The sequence below is a fragment of the Zalophus californianus genome, chromosome 1 (assembly GCF_009762305.2).
Source record: "Zalophus californianus isolate mZalCal1 chromosome 1, mZalCal1.pri.v2, whole genome shotgun sequence".
Classification (NCBI taxonomy): Eukaryota; Metazoa; Chordata; class Mammalia; order Carnivora; family Otariidae; genus Zalophus; species Zalophus californianus.
The window spans coordinates 78679332-78699705 of NC_045595.1; the positions used below are offsets into that span (position 1 = coordinate 78679332).

General features: G+C 41.5%; 1 protein-coding gene across 12 annotated transcripts in view; it reads left to right on the forward strand.

Moving 5' to 3' along the window:
• Positions 1–20374, forward strand: part of THRB (thyroid hormone receptor beta) — a 376102-nt gene that overhangs the window by 266513 nt on the left and 89215 nt on the right. For 10 of the 12 annotated variants that reach the window (XM_027584826.1, XM_027584830.1, XM_027584829.1 and 7 more), the window contains one exon: positions 4930–4993. The exons of the other annotated variants lie outside the window; for them this stretch is intronic. In XM_027584826.1, coding sequence (XP_027440627.1) covers positions 4972–4993 — 22 coding nt within the window. In that variant the 5' untranslated portion in view covers positions 4930–4971. The remainder of the gene's footprint in view (positions 1–4929; positions 4994–20374) is intronic. 12 annotated transcript variants of the gene reach the window in all.

Genomic DNA, 20374 nt, shown 5'->3' on the forward strand with positions numbered 1-20374 from the left:
GACTGTATAAGCAATGACTCACTGGGTCCATATGGAAAGACTTTTCAAGGGGTAATTTTTACAGTTGTCCCTTTAATGTTGACATTTCTACAGGGAATAAGGAAACACAAGGGGACAACTTGTGTTGTCTGGGCAACTGCTCTGGGGTTTTACAAGATGGAGTTAGGGGTATTCTCTCTGGTCCTAGTCTAGCTTTGCGACCTTGAATACCAAGACAGGAAAATAGCAATGATCCCACACAAAGAGGTGCCACCAAAGGGGTTGGCCTCCTGAGGAGTCCTCCTTCATGCTGCAGCAGAGTTATCTTCCTCTTAAGGACCTTCCCTAGCTCCCTATTTCCCATATGATGAAGTCTGAATTCCATGGCAAACCTTTCAAGACCCTTCACCATCTTGGCCCCTAACTATATTTGCAGCTTCCTTCTTGGGCACGTTCTTTTCCCTCCCCACCCCAGATCATGTATCCTGTGCCAAGATGCTCTACCCTTTGTTCTCTTGTTGATCATGAGCCGTACTCTTTATTCTCCACCTGGAAAATATCCTGGCTGTTTTTTTAAAGCCAAGCTCAAATGTCACTGTGGGTCCTCCTCATACAGATAGAATTAATCACCCTCTCCTCGGTGCCTCCAAACACATCTTTTATCCCTCTGGCCAACTCTTCTGCCAGTGAGGTACAGATTTGTTCTTCACCTAAGCTCCCCAGGGGAAGGCAACATGAATAATTCATCTCAAATTATCCAGAGCTTGTGATGGTGTCTGATGGAATAAATGGAGTAGCCCTAGACCAGATCCTGGGGTTGGAGGATTCCTCTTCAGCCTCCAGCCTTGCTTCTCTGAAACCCATCTTTCTTCCACCCACAAAGGGATCTACTGCTTGTAAGCCCTGTTCGCTTTGCCCCTGACCAAAAATAGCTTACACGGTGCAGGATTTCGCTGCCTTTAGTGTCCATGGTTCATGGTCACGCCACTTGGAAGAATGAAGAGGTAGACAAGACGAAGAGTGGTGGGCAGCAAAGCAAAGTTTATTGAGCAAGAGTACAAAGCTCCCAGGGACAGAGGGGACCCAAGAGGGTTGCCTTTGGAGTTTCTAAGTTGAGGAGGTTTTATGAACTCTTTTGCGGAACTATCTTAAGCAATTAGGGTGTACTGAGTTGGGCCAATCAGGGCTTTGGTCACGTATCTGTCCACCTATTAGGCTAATGTGCACATGCTGATGGTCTTTGTTTGCTGACATCTGAGAGCTTATGTCTTAACTGCCCCTTGGCCGTGATAGTGACAAATGCTTTGTGGTTAATAGTCTTATTTTAGGACATTTTGCAGAAGTCATTTCTGCAAAGGCTGCAAAGCAGAATGCTAGTGCGGTCCTGTCTAAGCTGCAAAACAGGATGTTAGTGCTGTTTTATCTTAGTGTCCTGACTCCATATTCTCTTGTTGAGGACCCTGACCCTGACTACCTCACGGTCCAACTAACTCCTAATAGCACGTCTCCTTTTTATTCTATTCAATAGATTGTATTTGTATCGGTGTATGTCTTTTCCATGAGCTTTTGCATTTTAACAATGATCAAAGCCTACAACCAAAACTTAATGTGGCATCTACAGATGGGTTGGGGGGGTCCACAAATTCCCGGAAAATGTTTGCCAAATTGTCTACCCATCTTTCAAGGGGAGGGGCCTGTAACTTTCATTATATTCTTTGAGTAGACCAGAACCCCCCCAAACAGTTGAGATCTGTAGAGCTACAGGAATGAAGCTTTAGAGAAGAACTTTAAGGGGAAGCATGGCATGGAGCAGGCCTTTAGCACATCCCCAGAACCATATCACACACCTGGCACCCGCTTTGTTGCAGAATAAAGACTCTGGTTTTCTCAAGAGAGGCTTAATCTGTCCTGAGAACAAGAGCAGCCTGAGGTCGGGAGAAGGTGCACCTTTGTGCATTTTCTCCTGCCTGGAGATGTGCACCTTCTTCCACCTAAGGTCAAGCAGAGAAAGTCCCCTGTCCCCTCAGCGGTCCCCAGCAGCATCTCTCCAGCCATCCTCTGTCCACTGACATGCTCAACTCTTTCCACATGACAGCTCCTCAGATATTCAAAGACCGTCCCCTAACCTTCATGCGACTGCTCCCTTTTCTAGGTTCGCTTCCACGTTTCTTTAAGACATGGTTTCCATCAGCCTGGACATTCTACTTGAGGTTTTTTCTTAAAATATAGCAACCCAGACATGGCCCGGCTGTTGTCCTATGGGCTACACTTCCGTCCATGCAGCCCAAGATGGCCTCTGAGCTCACAGTACGTTGCATGGAGCCCAGTGTCTCCCGGAGTCCCTGGACCTACTTCCTACATCTTTGTAATAATTCCATTTGCTTTCCAGTTTCAGAAACTCAATACCAACTTCTCCATCAATTGTATTTTTTTTTTAATTTTTTATTGTTATGTTAATCACCATATATTACATCATTAGTTTTTGGTGCAGTGTTCCATGATTCATTGTTTGTTCATGTATTTTTTTAATATAAATGCATTTTAGGTGTTTTGGAGGTGAATGCCCACTTTTCCATTCTTCCAAGAGGAACAGGTTTCACCCAAGGGACATGGCATTGGACTGAGAGTTCTAAGTGGGCAGACAAAGGCACAGCCCCGAGTGATTCTCTGCACCATCTCATGGCACACTGCATATGCGGCTTGTATGTTTAGTTGCTCCTGGCCAGTAGGCTCTACCTTCCCAGCCGGCTTGTAAAACGGATTATAAATTCCTTGAGGGCCAAGAGCCTCTGTCTTAACCTATTTGTATCCCTGGTGTTTATCCCAGTATTAAATGCCCACATAGCATCCATCCCAGTGTCTTATTATTTCTACTCCCTTAATGTCACTTGAGTCCCTCACCCTCCGCTGCCACCATCCTAGTTCTAACCACCTTCATCTCTCCCCTAGACCTGCCGTAGCCCTCTGACCGGCCTGCTTTGGCTCAGTAGCCGTGCAGCTTTAAAAACTCCAATTAGATACTCCAACTCCCCTTAAAACTGCATTAATTAAAAGAATTACCCAGAGTAGCCCTGTGCCTCAAGCACAAGCATGAGAAGAAAGCACTAAATCATGACCTGTGGAAAGGCCTAGCGGAGACGAGAGCCTTTGGGACCAGAGTCACCTCCGAGAAGCCTTTCCAGATCGTCCCAGGTGGAAGTGACCTCTGCCCGCTTTGTGACCCAGATCGCTCTGAAGAGACACTTAAGGGGAAACCTGCATACATTTTTGATTTTTTAACATGATTCTCTCCCTGTTGGATTAGAAGCCCCTGGTGGACAGGCCCAGGTGTTGTCTTTGGGCAAAGCCTGGGGGACTGCCTGAGCAGAGTAGGCCATCAATCAGGGCCTCTGGACTGACCGACCAAAGAAATGAATGATTTGCGTAAAAGGAATGTTCTCCATTCCAATGGAGCTTGCCTAGGAGACTATACTGAGTGCCATTCTCCTCCTCAAGTGGTGCTGAGATGCTAAAGCTGTGAGAGGAGCTTCACCCTGGAGGGTCCCAGGACGCAGACCGCGCGGGGTCTAACTGAAGACTCTTCTCTGCCCGTGAGCGGTGGGACTTGCTGAACGAATGATGTGCAGACTGTGACTCAGCCCTTCCGGGACGGAGAGCCACCTTCCAACACAAGGCCACCTGACCTTCCTCCTCACTGACCTACTCAGTGAAAGCCTTCACCGAGTTTGTTTCCTTCCCTGACCAACACACACACACACTCAGCTTTCTTTATTTGTAAGCTCTTTGGACTTTGTTCTCTCCTTTGACCCCACAACCAGCTGGTGAACCCCAGACTCTGGGGGACCTCCTCTGTGTCCACTCCTCAGTACAGAATGCTTCACTGACCCCACGCTCTATCATAGGACAGCCAGGAAAAGGGGCCCCCGACACCTGCCCACTTTGGAGGGTTCTTAGACTTTCCTGCAATCACATTATAAAACCCTAGAGGTCACTGAAGGAAAATAGCACTCAATACAACCAAATTCCAAAGCACTCTAGCGATAGCAGTCCTAGTATACTATTAATGCTCTCGCAATGATGATCGTGTAGCAATAGTGATGGTAATGGTAATCCTAAATGAAAACAGTACTGAAGAGGCAAGTTAGTACTAAATTTTGTGGTGACAGTATTTTTCAAGCCTTAATCAGATTTTTTCTCTTGTTCCTGTGTACTTTCTACTTCGCACACAATACCTTTCTGTAAGTCATATGCCTATTCAATGGAAATTTTGAAAACAAAGATTTTTTTTTTACTTGATGGTATAAAGCAAGAACATAACAAGGATTTTATAGTTTTACCTTTGAGATCATAAAAAGGACACAAAACTATTTTGACACATTGTATGAATATTTTATTTTAATATCAGTGTTATCAGTCAAGACTCTTGGTTGCAAGTGGCAGAAACCTGACTTGAACCAGCTTATGTAAACACAGGAACTGTTTCACTCAGGAAGGATTGAGGAACCAAACCCTCAAAGGGACAGGAGGGGCATAGCTTGGCCTCAGGGAGAGCTGGAAGCAGGGATTGGAGGCCGCTGCATGAATCTGAGATTGACCATCCTCACTTGGAGAAGCAAGGATCTAGACTGAAGATGCTAGTCCATCCTAGCCACTCTTGGGAAAAGCAGCAAGTCAGTGTGCTGGCTTGAGATGGAAAAATAGATATGTGATCTCGAATAAAATATTATGTTAAAGACATATTTATAGAAGGAACCCTAAAATTATAATTAAAACATCTTGTAAATTTACATGTATCAGAGAGCTCACCAATGCTTCAATTTCCCTAGTTGTGAGTTGAGAGTAATGAATTGCCTCAAACTAATTAATGCATGTGATATTGTTTGAAACAAAAACATTATGGAAAATACAGGTTATAACCTGTGGTATTTTTTCTTGTCTTTTTCTTTGTAGGAGGTGTCAGTGAAAAAAAAGGTCCAGAATGATTACTAACCTATGACTCCCAACAGTATGACAGGTATCTACTTTTTAAAATTTTCTTTGCATGCCTCCATTTTTGTGCCACCTAGAGAGAAATAGAGGGTTTCTAAAAGACCAACCTCAGAGTCTTAGCAACAATTATTTCCAGTATTACTAAATACAGATATACCCTGTGAATACATCCCGACAAATGAGCTTTCATCTTCTTCAGAAACAATGAGATGCCTCGTCACCAGAAACCTATGGTGAAGAAATGATAATTCACAGTAAAAGGCTAGTTTTTAGCTATCCTGAGATAACCCTTGCACACTAGACACGTTGACTCTTCACATTCACTTAGATCAATATAATAAATGGCTCTACACACTTAATGACTAGAGTCCAGGCACCTTCCTCCAAATGGGCTGTTACTCCATTTAGCAGTAGAGTCAGAACAGAATATGGTTAGATTGCAGCAGATAAACTAGCAAGGGACAAAGGAGACAGAATGACCCCCAAGGAAGATAAGGTTGCAATAGCATGAATTCTTTGTGCAACACAGAGAGCAGGGGTTGCAAACTCAAAGGCCCCAGGGGCCAGGCAGATAACACTAATGTCAGAAACAGGTTGGGTGTAAGGGAAAACACCAAACAAAACTGGAATACTCAGGTTCTCTCTGAAGAACAGCCATTCCCCCGCTGTAGGTGATCACTGACAAGTAGGGATGAAGCCCAGAATGCCCAGAGATTTCAAATTTTCAAAAGAAGTTGGAAATCCAGATTTTAAATGAAATATTCCCCCTCACAAATATTAGCAACTAACTTATAAAAATGTCAAAGACTCATGGGCCCATCAAAATACATCTGCTGACTAGAATGAACCCAGGGGCCATCAGTTTACAATCTCTGCTACCTACCTTCCAGCATAGCACCAAGCCCCTCCCCATTCCTGTGGTTCCCGTGACAGCAGGGCAGACACCCATAGACCTCTGTGTGTCACGGGTACAGCTTGACCTTTGATAATCCATTCATGTCATGGCAGACTAAACATGCAGGACAATTCCTCCAAGAATCCATTCCCCTGTAGACCTGAGAAACTGAAGTGACATAAAGCTCCACTCAGCCTTCTGCAAGTTTGGAAGCCTCCCGAGGACCATACACTGCCTCTCTCAGCATCACTGCCCTGCCCTTCTATCCACCCACACTGGAACTCTCGGTGCAGCCCAAAAGATGGAGTGCCGGAACAAACCAGAATGATTCACACCAAGAAGTGAGGGCCTCAGAACCACATCTCATCATTTCCTCCTATTTTTACTCACGAACAGGCATCAAAACATACCCACCCCCTTTCTATTGCACTGCCAACCCAGCCAAAATCCTCTCCCACTTAAATCTCACCCATTCTATGTCATAAACCTGGTCGTTCTGTGGAAAATTGGTACAGATCAAGCTTAGCTAACTCCTTCATGTCTACCGATGAGTGGGCATCTCAGCCGGAAGGAATGAAGTCTAAGTCTCTGCAGATGCAGGCACGTGAGAGCACAGATTTCAGACAGCAGCAGGCCCCCTGCAAAACCTAGAGAAGGTGCCCCCCGCCCCGATACAGGATGGTGTGGGATCAAGTGCAACACAGGGGTGGCTTTATACTCTATGATCATCCGCCCACTAGAAAAAGGCCTCCAAAGATACAATCTCAAAGAACATGCCCATCTGAGATGGACCAAAATAGCAAAGCTTGGTGTAAAAGTGGGTAACACCATTGGTTTCTCTTGCCCTGGGGTTGGTTCCAGATAGAGTGCAGAAGGGAGCATCCATCCCAGGTTCCTATAGCGCAGGGGTCAGCAATTTCTTTAAGGAGCCATAGAGTAAAGATCTCTGGCATTGCCGACTACTCAGATCTGCCCCAGTGGCAGGAAAAGCCATGGACTGCACACAGACAAATGGGTTGCATGTGTTTTAACAAAACTTTATTTACAAAACAGGCAGCAGGCCAGCTTACGCCCAAGGACTGTAGTTTGTGGACCCCTGGTCTAGAGTCCAAGGTGTCCAGACCATCTTATTGTTGAGCAGAACCCCCAAGGCCAAGTCAGCTCATCTCCAGGACTGAGCTAAGAATCCAGGCTTAGTCCAGGACAATTCTAAAACGAGCCAGCTTTTCAGCTGATCTTTGTAGAAGCCAAGATCCTTCCTTGCATACTGAGCTGGAATTGCAGGTGCCTCCCAGTGGAGGAGGGAGTTTTTGCTTCCCAGCATTTGCTTCCTAGTGTAGAAACTAACAGTAGTTGGCTATTTGCAAAAGAAATCTCTTCCATACACACATAATGCTCAGTGCATGTTAATGGACTCAGCTGAGAAAATTATTACGTTAGACTCCCTTGTTTGTAGATGAAATAAAACAGTATCCTTTCCCTCTCTCTTCTGTTGTGATCTCAGGCTTTGTGTTTATTTTAAGAAACCTAAAGAGCTTCTTTATTATCGAAGACCATAATAAAGTTGTAAGCCATCAGAACTAAGTGCTTGCTTTAGGAGCGTAATTTAAAGGGCAAATATGCGTATTTTCTTCTTTGAAAAACATAATAGGTAATATTACTGTTATGCAATACCAGCTATCAATTAGCCTTTATGAAAATAAAACCATTCTTTAAATGAACAAGAACACTGAATCTATTTTCCTAAAAGCAAGCAGACCAGCATTTTCAGGTAAGAGCCACGTTGTTGGTATGCAGTCTCTTTCAGCCAGAATGCTTAATAAATTTGTATGTCTTGCATTAACTCAAATGGAAATTTGGTTATTTTTCTGGGGTTATTTAATATCAGCTATAATGGAGTCAGGTCTTGCCAAAATTTTCTTGTTGCTTTACTCTACCTAGTTTGAAATTAGGACTGTGAAATCACTCATTGAAAAATACTGATTCTTAATGGAGAAAGTAAGAAAGTGCCTTAATATGGTATTTTATTAATCTGGAATTAAGCACTGCTTCCTAAGTAATCTGAGGGGAATTCTGCTAACATTTATGGCATTATAATGAGCTCGGTTTTGCATAAAACCATGATTCACTGCATAGGGGAGTTTGTTCCAAGATATGAATACCTAAAAGTTCAAATACGAAAGTTAGAGGCTTTTGGCCTTGGTGGAAAAGAAAACTAAGAACTCAGATTTCTCCACATGTGCCTGAAGAAGCAGAAACAAGGATCTGTTGCTTGCACTGAAACTGGCTTTATGAAATTAGGATATGACATGAAATTAGCACAGTATTTGATGTTACCATCCAGCTGGGCCCCCTGTCACTTAAAGTCAAAGTCTTATGAATTCTTCCATGTGAATAAAATATCCCCCATCCAGTTATTTAAACTGCCCCTCTTCTTTGTGGTCTGCTTGTCCACTTAACTTCCCTGTTGTGATGTTTGCCTTTTTCTTTTTCTTTCTCAAGCTATTACTATTGAGTGTATCACAGGCACCAGGAGAAGGATATTAACAAGGATATGATTGCTTTCAGTTGTTGACCCAAGGTTTCCACTGTAGGATCGTCAGATTGCTTGCTTGTTTGGGGTCACTTGTTAAGCAAAAGGAAGAATTACATAAGTTTTTTAAAAATTTGCATTTCTCCAAAAAAGTACATTTCTCATTAATTATGAGGTTGAAATTTTTTTTACATGTGTACTGACCACTTGTGTTTCTTTATCTATCACTCACTTGTTCATATTTATTGTCCACCTGCTCATTGTGGATTTTATATTTTTCTCATTATGTAGAGAAGCAATTTATTACATATAAGCCATTTTGTATATTAAGGATAATAATTGAGCACATCACCTAATCTATGAATTCCTTATTTTTTTAACATTTTATGTATTTGAGAGAGAGGGAGAGAGCATGAGTTGGGGGGTGGCAGAGGAAGAGGGAGAAGCAGACTCATTGCTGAGCAAGGAGCCCGATGTGGGGCTCAGTCCCAGCACCCTAAGATCATGACCTTGGCCAAAGGCAGATGCTGAACCGACTGAGCCACCCAGCCACCCCACTATGAATTCCTTATTAAATGAGAAAAGGAGACCAGTTCATCTCTTGTTTTCCTTTAACTTTTACAATTAGATTATTACTTCACATTCAAACACGTATAAGTCACATTTTCATAAAGTAGGGCATGGGTGCATTGATGGTTGGATGTCAAGAAAAAGGGACCCTGGAGCACCATGTTTTCTGTTTCTAAGACTATCCTAATGAACAATTTTTCGGAGTTAAACAAAACACTTAGGCTGGGAAAACACTATTTTATCATAAGCCCACATCACTCTTCAGAGGTGGCTCTCCAAGTGTTCATTAGGATTTCCAGATGCTCCTTATACCTTTTTATTCCTTCAGAAAGAGAAGCACAGTTGCATTTAGGTCCTATGACCTAAGTAGCTCATCTTTTCATGGATCAGGAGGTTGTTGAGAGCAAAATAATGACACCATTCAAAGACAACTAATGAACAGTGTATATGTTATGAACATTTCCCATTGTCAATACAGTAAGCTCTATTGCAGGGTCTCTATATGATTTATGTCTTTGTTGTCAAGCTTAGAAATGTCTTCTGGTGAGTACTGATGGGCAAAGCTCAATGGGTTCTTTGTGATGAGTTAGCATTTCTATTCCAACATGTAGTTCTTTTTTTTTAGTTTAAATTCAATTAATTAACATATAATGGATTATTCGTTTCAGAGGTAGAGGTCAATGATTCATCAGTCTTATATAATACCCAGTGCTCATTATATCACATGCCCTCTGTAATGTCCCTCACTCAGTTACACCGTACCCCCACCCTCCAGCAATCCTCAGTTTGTTTCCTATGTTTAAAGAGTCTCTTATGACTTGTCTCCCTCTCTGATTTTGTCTTGTTTTACTTATTCCTCTCTCCCTCTATGCTCCTCTGTTTTGTTTCTTGAATTCTACATATGAGTGAGATCATATGATAATTGTCTTTCTCTTGACTTATTTTACTTAGCACAATACCCTCTAGTTCCATCCATGTCATTGCGAATGGAAGATTTCATTTTTTGATGACTGAGTAGTATTCCATTCTGTATATACACACCACATCTTCTTTATCCATTCATCTGTTGATGGACGTCTGGTCTCTTTCCATAGTTTGGCTATTGTGGACATTGCTGCTATAAACATTGGGGTATGGGTACCCCTTCAGATCACTACATTTGTATCTTTGGGGTAAATACTTAGTAGTGCAATTGCTGGGTCATGGGGTAGCTCTATTTTCAACTTTTTGAGGAACCTCCATACTTTTTTTCCAGACTGGCTGCACCAGCTTACATTCCCACCAGCACTGTAAGAGGGTTCACCTTTCTCTGCATCCTCGCCAACATCTGTCATTGCCTGACTTGTTAATTTTAGCCATTCTGACTGGTGTGAGGTGGTATCACACCAGTTTTGTAATGTGGTTTTGATTTGTATTTCCCTGATGCCGCGTGATGTTCAGCATTTTTTCATGTGTCTGTTAGCCATTTGTATGTCTTCTTTGTCTGTTCATGTCTTCTGCCCATTTCTTGATTAGATTATTTGTTCTTTGGATGTCATGTTCTACAAGTTCTTTATAGATTTTGGATACTAGCCCTTTATCTGATACATCATTTGCAAATATCTTCTCCCATTCTGTCAGTTGTCTTTCAGTTTTGTTGACTATTTCTTTTGCTGTGCAAAAGCTTTTTTATCTTGATGAAGTCCCAATGGTTCATTTTTGCCTTTGTTTCCCTTGCCTTTGGAGATGTGTCTAGAAAGACGTTGCTGAGGCCGAGGTCACAGAGGTTGCTGCCTGTGTTCTCCTCTAGGATTTTGATGGATTCCTGTCTCACATTTCGGTCTTTCAAGCATTTTGAGTCTATTTTTGTGTATGCTGAAAGGAAATGGTCCAGTTTCATTCTTCTGCATGTGACTGTCCAGTTTTCCCAACACCATTTGTTGAAGAGACTGTCTCTTTTCCATTGGACAGTCTTTCCTGCTTTGTCGAAGATTAGTTGACCATAGAGTTGAGGGTCCATTTCTGGGTTCTCTGTTCTGTTCCATTGATCTATGTGTCTGTTTTTGTGCCAGTCCCATACTGTCTTGATGATTACAGCTTTCTAATAGAGCTTGAAGTCTGGGATTGTGATGCCACCAGCTTTGGTTTTCTTTATCAACATTCCTCTGGCTATTCAAGGTCTTTTCTAGTTCCATACAAATTTGAAAAAAGTTGAATGATATTTTGATAGGGATTTGAATGAAGTGAAAAAAGTTGATGGTATTTTGATAGGGATTGCATTGAATATATAGATTGCTCTAGGTAGCATAGACATTTTAACAATATTTGTTCTTCCAATCCATGAGCATGGAACATTTTCCATCTCTTTGTGTCTTCCTCAATTTCTTTCATGAGTGTTCTATAGCTTTCTGAGTATAGATCCTTTGCCTCTTTGGTTAGGTTTATTCCTAGGTATCTTATGGTTTTTGGTGCAATCGTAAATGGGATTAACTCCTTAATTTCTCTTTCTTCTATAGAAATGCAACTGATTTCTGTGCATTGATTTTATATCCTGCTACTTTGCTGAATTCCTGTATGAGTTCTAGAAATTTTGGGGTGGAGTCTTTTGGGTTTTCCACATAGAGTATCAATGTCATCTGCAAAGACTGAGAGTTTGACTTCTTTGTTGACAAATCATGCGTTTTATTTCTTTTTGTTGTCTGATTGCTGAGGCTAGGACTTCTAGTACTATGTTGAACAGCAGCAGTGATAGTGGACATCCCTACTGTGTTCCTGACCTTAGGGAAAAGCCCTCAGTTTTTCCCCATTGAAAATGATATTCACTGTGGGCGTTTTGTATATGGCTTTTATGATATTGAGGTATGGTCCCTCTATCCCTACACTGTGAAGAGTTTTAATCAAGAAAGGATGCTGTACTTTGTCAAATGCTTTTTCTGCATTGATTGAGAGGATCTTATGGTTCTTGTCCTTTCTTTTATTAATGAGGTGTATCACATTGATTGATTTGCGGATGTCGAACCACCCTTGCAGACCAGGAATAAATCCCACTTGGTCATGGTGAATAATTCTTTCAAGGTACTGTTGGATCCTATTGGCTGGTATCTTGGTGAGAATTTTTGCATCCATGTTCATTAGGGATATTGGTCTATAATTCTCCTTTTTGGTGGAGTCTTTGTCTGGTCTTGGGATCAATGTAATGCTGGCCTCATAGAAAGTTTGGAAGTTTTCCTTCCATTTCTATTTTTTGAAACATCTTCAGAAGAATAGGTATTAATTCTTCTTTAAATGTTTGGTAGAATTCTCCCGGGAAGCAATCCAGCCCTGGACTCTTGTTTGTTGGGAGATGTTTGATTACTGCTTCAATTTCCTTGCTGGTCATGGGTCTGTTCAGGTTTTCTATTTCTTCCTGTTTCAGTTTTGGTAGTTTATACCTCTCTAGGAATGCATCCATTTCTTCCAGATTGTCTAATTTGTTGGCATATAGTTGCTCAAAATATGTGCTTATAACTGTTTGTATTTCTTCAGTGTTGGTTGTGATCTCTCCTCTTTCATTCATGATTTTATTTATTTGGGTCCTTTCCCTTTTCTTTTTGATAAGTCTGGCCAGGGGTTTAGCAATCTTATCAATTCTTTCTAAGAACCAGCTCCTAGTTTCATTCATCTGTTCTACTGTTCTTTTGGTTTCTATTTCATTGATTTCTGCTCTAGTCTTTATTATTTCTCTTCCCCTGCTGTTCTTTCTCCAGCTCCTTTAGGTGTAAGGTTAGGTTATGTATTTGAGAGCTTTCTTGTTTCTTGAGAAAGGCTTGTAGAGTTATATACTTCCCTCTTAGGACGTTTGCTACATCCCAAAGGTTTTGAACAGTTGTGTTTTCATTTTCATTTGTTTCCATGAATTTTTAAAATTCTTCTTTAATTTTCTGGTTGACCCATTCATTCTTTAGTAGGATGCTCTTTAGCCTCCATGTATTTGAGTTCTTTACAAATTTCCTCTTGTGATTGAGTTCCAGTTTCAAAGCACTGTGGTCTGAAAATGTGTAGGGAATGATCCCAATCTTTTGGTACCGGTTGAGACCTGATTTGTGACCCAGTACAACATGTAGTTCTTTTGAATGAGACACAGGGATGACTGGTTAAAGTTGAAGATTTTCTCAATAAACACCCTCTCCTATTTATCCTTTATACACCTACCATGCACCCAGAGTACTCTAGCCCTAGCCCTTGAGGGCAGGAAGGGAAAGCCTGACAGCACTGGAGGTCCTTCTGTCCCTTCTCCCAAAGTCAGAACTGCCAAACCCCAGGTCTTTGTACTGGTTACCCATACAAAGAACACAACTACAAAAGCCAGATGTGGCGCTCTGCTTCCTTTCCCATGTTGCTAGAGGAGCTGGGAAACTTTATATTGATTTATACACTCCTGGCATAATTCTTCTGAAAGAGCATCTAGAGGCTTATTTCACTTTCTTCCAAGTTCCTGTTTCCCTGGTTGTGGCCAAAAATAAAACATGGCTTTAGATTCTATAGAGCCAGCTATGCACATTACAAATGTTGCCACAAATATTTTTGGAGAAGGAAAAATACCAACTTGCCTAAATAGCTAGCTCTACTGTTGGTGGAGCCAATTACAAAAAGGAAATTTGATTTTATTTCTTGAGCATTTACCCACATGAAGCAATGGGGACCATTTTGCTCCCTCCTCAGCATGGTATCACTTCTACAAGAAAGAAAAATCTCACTGAAAGTAATCTAGAAAGGAAACATTAGTCTTCCCCAAAATGCCTTGAGGGCAGAAGGGAGGCTATTATATCCACATCACACAGAAGATCTTTAAACTCCTCCTCAGACATCTCTTCCATGGATCGTGCCTCACAGTAACTGCTGAAACCTCTTGTCCTCTTCTCTCTCTCTCTCCCCTAAGGCTAAAAATCCTGGTGTGGTGGCTCTGCACACACTGCTTCCCCTCCCCATGCCAGCCAGGATTCTCTTCCCTCTTTCCTCCCTTCTCCCCACCCTGCAACTCCACTTCCTCTTTTCCTTTGAAGGTTGTGGGCCTCTTCTCTCCCTTCTCCCATTTGCATCCCCATTTAAGACCCCACTCAACAAAATAAATAGATCTTCCTTCCTAAGGAACTCACCTTAGAAAACAAGGGAAGGGAAAACCATAAAAGCTTATAATTTTACATCCCCCACCCCCATCACACACAAATTGGTAGAAGAAAGTCACTCCATGGTATCCAGTCTGAGGAAGACAGGAGCCCAGAACCACAGTTCAAGATTTTTTCCAGTTTTCACCATGACAAGGGAGAAATCAGGAAAACCACGAGAGAGAGAGAGAGAATTTCTGTACAAGTAAAACATCACCCTTTTCACTGACACAAAAGCAAATACTTCTTTTTTCTCAGAAAACAAAGAATGGTGACCCTTTGCACCATACAAATAGGTAAAGGATGTCAGACCTTGCCATATAGTCTATCTAAAGTGAAATTGGCCCTCTTGTACTCTGATGGCCTCTGTGCTCCCATCCCTCATTTCTTTAACTTCCTGAACTTCTGCTGGAAGACAAACTCCCTGCTGAAAAGTATAGAACTTTCTGAAAGAGAGTAGATTAATTAAATCTCACCAAATCCAGCCAGATTAGTGAAAATCTTCCTTCAAAACCCTGGGGCCTCCAATACAGCTGCTTCTAGAACAACTTCACCTTCCAAATTTGAGCTGCAGCCAGGTGATCAGGAAGTTGAAATGTCAAAAAGACAAGGCTTTATAGAGAACAAAAGATGGAAGCCCAAGAGCAAAGAAAAAAAAATTATTTCTTTAACAACAACTCCTGTATTCTTTCAAGAAGCCACACTTTACAGGGCTTGGCTTTTCCTAGGGGTTTACCCTTACCCCCAGCCCCACCGACCCTGCTCCCCACCCCAGCCCCTTTGTCAGCACCTTCATCAACTACCCCCATCATGCCATCATCATTCTGATAAACTCATCTCTACCTCCTTCAAGCCTACTGTAATGAAGAATTGCCTAGGCATATCTCTGTTTGGCTCCTGCTAACAGCCACAAATAACAAATGTAACAGGGTTCTATTATGTTGAGACTTTCTTCTTCTCTATTCCCCCGATGCCACTGAAGATCCATAGCAGTGGCACATAGTCAGGTGCAAGATCCTTCAAAAGAATTGAAAATAACTTTCCCCAAGAAAGATTTATGAAATATTTATGAAAATATGTGACGTTATTTTGTTTGCAATGAGTCAAGAGTTATCTTTCTATGCCATCACCACCTGCCCCACCCCCAGCTGACAAGTCCCTAGCTAGGGAACTAGTGTGGAAGTCCAGCTCCCCAAACCTATAGAGTGCAGATGATTCCCGTCGTGGTGCTGTTACTGAGCTGGGAGTCACTCCCTCCAATCCTCACATTATACACAGTAGCAGTCAAAGGCCAGTGTCGTGAGGTGACCTGCCTAAGATCACCAGAGCAGACTGTTGAGTCTTTGCACTCAAAACTTGGGAAACTGTGGGCTAAATGACTTTAAATCGTGATGTGTCTCATTTCCTTGTTAGTCTTCATCATGCTCACCGCCAAGGGAGATAAATTGAACAGTCTTTGCTCACCTTATTAAAGCAGAACCCCCTCTTTGGTGGAGGACCTAAGAGTGTCTTCTCCACAAGAGAGGACCTTGTCCTGCTCAAACCGGCCTGCACATTAGAGTCATCCTGGGAGCTTTTTAAAATCCTGATGCCTGTGCCACCCCAGACCCAGTAAATCAGAATCTCTGGGTGCAGATGCAAGACTCAGTGCTCTTGTAAAACTGTTTAGGGGATTCCACAGTATAACCCATTCTGAAAGCCATGATGTGAACACAGAGATTCTCAGCCCAGGCTGTCCATGACAGTCCCTCAGGGATCTATTTAAAAATATCAGTGCCTGTGCCCCACTCTGAGAGGTTCCAACTGGGTTGGTCTAGGGTAGAGCCTCTAGCAAGTGGAGTGCTTTCCTTTCTTTTCTTTTCTTTTCTTTCTTTCTTTTCTTTCTTTCTTTCTTTCTTTCTTTCTTTCTTTCTTTCTTTCTTTAACTCTTCAAGTGATTCTAATGTGCATCCAGTGTTAAGAAAAATGCTGTTGTCCTCAAACATAGTGATGAGGTATCCGTATCACTGAAAATTTTGGTTTAAAAAAAGACTAAACAAGCTCTAGTCTACCAGCTTACCTAGTGAAAAGTGCCTGAGCTTCTGGGTTCCCTGTTAGCTGTCCCGGTGATTCTGATACACACAGAAGTTTAAAACCACTGATCTAGAGGGTTTATTCCCATATTGGATGTGTTTGGGGAAATGTTCATTTTCTAACATTCATTCTAACATTTCATCTGAATGCCTACAAAAGACATCTTAAAATATCACCGGTTAGTCTAGGCCTAACCCGGCTGAGGGTGACAAACTGAAATGTAATTAAAGATGCTTTACTCCCGGTGACTACCTGAGTGTGCATTGTTACTTCTACCCATGAATGACAGACCCACAGTTCCTGCAACTGTGCATTTGGCTGGTGGACTCCAGCATTTTCATTTATCTAAAAATCCCATCAGGATCACAACCTCTCCAGTTCAAGTGATCACAAAGACCTTCAGGAATGTACTCCTAGGGCAGCATTTTTCATCAAAGAAATGGAACTTTATTGGACGTTCTTCTTTAGTAGGTTGTTTTGAAGTTGTGAGGTGTGTTTGGTTATGGGAGGAGTTTTTTTCTTGGGAGGGTTGTTGTTGTTGTGTAAATAAATTAAATAACTTCCATTTTGGCCCTCAAAAGAATGTAACTCTCTGGTGAGCTGTAGCCACAGATTATGGTTCTCAGTCTGGACTGCTCACCTGGGGAGCTTTAAAAAAAATTCCCGATGTTGAAAATACTGAACTTTTCTCAAAAGATTGAGGTGAGGATATAAGATTTATAAAAATAATTTAACGCAGGGTGTGTCATATTGGAACACAACATAGACGTCTGGAAGGAGTACCAGGTACATCATAGACATCATTAATGTTAACTTAATTGTGAAAAATGGCCCATACAATTAACTGAATGGGGCAACAAAAACAGATGTAAATGAATGTTTATAGTTTTTTTTTCAAGTTTGTTTTGCAGGTTGGCTTACATTTTTATCACTTTGTTTAGCTCATTCCCATAATTCATGTTTTCTCTTTAGTGTCTCATTCAAATTCAGCATCCTATTTAGGATTTCCTGCAAGAATTTTCTATAGGACTTAAGACCTTTCTTTTTCTAAACCTTGAGAGACAAGAAATGCCTCTGTTAGTCCTTATTACTTTATGGAAAGATTTTTTTAATGAAGCATCAATCTAAATAATAACATTTGAAGCTAACAATTCACACAAAAGGAAATAGATAATTTTTAATACAATCTCTTCCTTTCTGCAATCCTTGATAAAATAAGCATCTTGTTGGTATTATTTATTTCTTCATTTTTTTTAATAGGCATAAGTTCCTATGCCAGCAAAAGCCAAGGGGCCGTACTAACACAGTATTTTCCTGGATGCTTCACATTCCCCAGGATGTAGGATGTAATGTGATATAAGCTTTTGAGGTAGGAAGTAACAGCAGAAAGCAAGAGGGAGATACAGGTACCCCTGCTGCTGCCAATAAAAAGAAAGAAAAAAATACGGGTCTCCCATCATTAGATTTCATTCTCCTTTTAGAGTGTCAAATTGTGGGTCCCATTTTTTCTGCCAAGACCCTCTTGTAACTTCCCACACATACCTCCCTGGAACCCTGGGCTTCCAAACATTTTACCTGCCAAATTGCATTTATCAAATAATAGAATTCATTGCCTATTTTTAATAATCGAAACATGTAATCTAATATTTTGTTAAGCAGGATCAAATGAACAGTGATCCCACACTACACAGATATAAAGACAAATTGCTATATATTTTTCAAAAACCAGAAGGCATCAGATTTTTCATGAAAGTAGCATAGCCTGCTTCATATCATTGTATCATTTCCCTTGGGCCTTTCTAAACTTTTTAAATTGTTCATAGTTTTCTTCCAATACTATTTTTATGGACCTCAAGTTAAGACCCATTTGAATGAGAAAATTCTGAATATTCTGTACTCCAATTTTCTCAACACTAAGTAGGAATTATACCCCTATATTATTTAACTAAATAGAACTATAAATGAAGCCATCAGAATACCAATTACTGCAGGCACTAACTTTAATCAAAAAAGTCGTTCAGTATTATTATAAAGTCATTCTTCAAAGATTAAGTCTATGTAAATGAATATAAAATAGCCTACCATACTCAGTAATGCATAATGAAAATATTCATGAGAATTTCAATCATTTGATACTGTGCTCCAAATTAGATCAAGAAATCATTGGCATAAATCAGAACATTAGCAAAGTCTTTGAGTTTTTTCAACAGAAAATTCTAATTAAATTTAACATTAGAGCATCTAAGATATTGGATCCTAGGCATACAAACATAACTAAGAAATAGTCCTTACCTTTGAGAAGCTCATAGTCAAGAGATCACAATTTCTGAACATATCAATACCTATTTTTTAACAACTAAAAAGACTTTAAACTGCAGAGGTTTAAAACTAGAAGGAATCTTACAGACCATCTGTTCCAACACCCTGAAATTACAGGTGGAGAAACGAAGCCCATGAACTCCAAGTAACATGCTTTGGGCCGTGCAGCAATGCACTGCACAGATGTCTCAGATCCTCTCATAAATGATTCTTCACACCTCTCACTCCTTGAGCTTCCATTGGCTCTGACTGCATTTGTAAAAGTTTTAAGGATAAAATAGATAAGAAAACTATCCAAAACCATAAAGGGTTTATTAGTAAAATGATGCTCTGTGCTGCAACAAGGAGAGCCCCAACCTCTCAGCAACTTCATACAACAGAACTTTCTATCTGATGCATGTAAAGTCCAGTGCCACATGCTCCTGATTGGTGGGTAACATTCCCCATGGTCATCTGGAGACCCAGGCTCCTTCCTTCTTATATTCCCATTCACCTCTAGGACTTCATAATTTTCTCCATTGAACAGGAGAAGGGAGAAAATAAAATGAAAGGAGGTATGGACTTATTTTATGGGCCAGGCCTGGAAGTGGTGGTGCCCAAGGTTCTTATTCATTCCATTGGCTAGAACCCAGTCACACGGCCACGTGGGACTGCAAGGGAGGCTGGGGAATGTATTCTAGCTATGTGCCCTGGAAGCAGACAGCACACAGATGTTGATGGTGAGGCTGTGTCACAAAGGGCTATACAACTGCAGGAGCATATTACAGAAGTAAGTGAGGTCAGGAGGGACCTCATCTTTATATTGAAGTCATCGTTTTTGTTTAAAAATGCCTGGTACAGGGACGCCTGGGTGGCTCCGTCGTTAAGCGTCTGCCTTCGGCTCAGGTCATGATCCCAGGGTCCTGGGATCAAGCCCCGCATCGGGCTCCCTGCTCGGCGGGAAGCCTGCTTCTCCCTCTCCCACTCCCCCTGCTTGTGTTCCCTCTCTCGCTGTCTCTCTCTGTCAAATAAATCAATAAAATCTTTTTTTAAAAAAAATGCCTGGCACAGTCCTCTGAACATCCTCTAGGTAACATCAGCATCTGTAGATAGGGCTAGGATGATCTGTTTTGGCCACCATGTCTAGTTGCTTCTGGAGTTCGCATGATAGTGTGAAAAGAACACAGATTTCAGAGCCATGTATCCTTGAGTCGCCATCCCCAGTTTGACCCTTATTCACCTTGTGAATTTGAGCACATTGCTTAAGCTCTCACAGTTTCAATTCCCTTATTGTAAAAAGAGGGCAGAAACCATCCTTGGAGTTGTGGCGAGAATCTAATTAAATCAGTCAGTAAACAGCTATCGAGAGCCCCCTACAAGACAAGCCTCGTGGTATGCTGTAAGGGAACAGCAGAGATGAAGGGGGGAGCACAGAGTCTAGATCAGTAGTATGTGTGCAGTCGTTGTCACTAGCAGGCCCTCAATAAATGGGAGTGCTCTGGCTTCCCCTGACCACCCTCCTCTGCACACTGCAAATTTGTTATCATTTTGTTAGGTTTGGGCCCGATGCATCTAAACTAGGAAGACAGGTTTATCCTTACAAATTCTGGAATAAGTAATAGAATAAATTAATGAATCATGATGCCTCCGAGAGATGGAAAGGTCAAGTGGAAAATGCTTTACTTGTTCCTGTCGTTTGGAAGTGAAAGGACTTGGTGAGAATTCCATGAAGCACGTTTCATATGTGAAGGCATAAAATGTAATGGCTTGTGCTACACGCAAGTCCCAGCAAGTCTCCTCACACAGAGAAACATCAAAGCAGAGGGCACTCTTCAAGGCTGCTGGCCTTTCCATTGCAAAGGATCCTTTACAAACCAGAGAGAGAGGGTCTTCGGAGGAGGTGCGCAGGCCCCT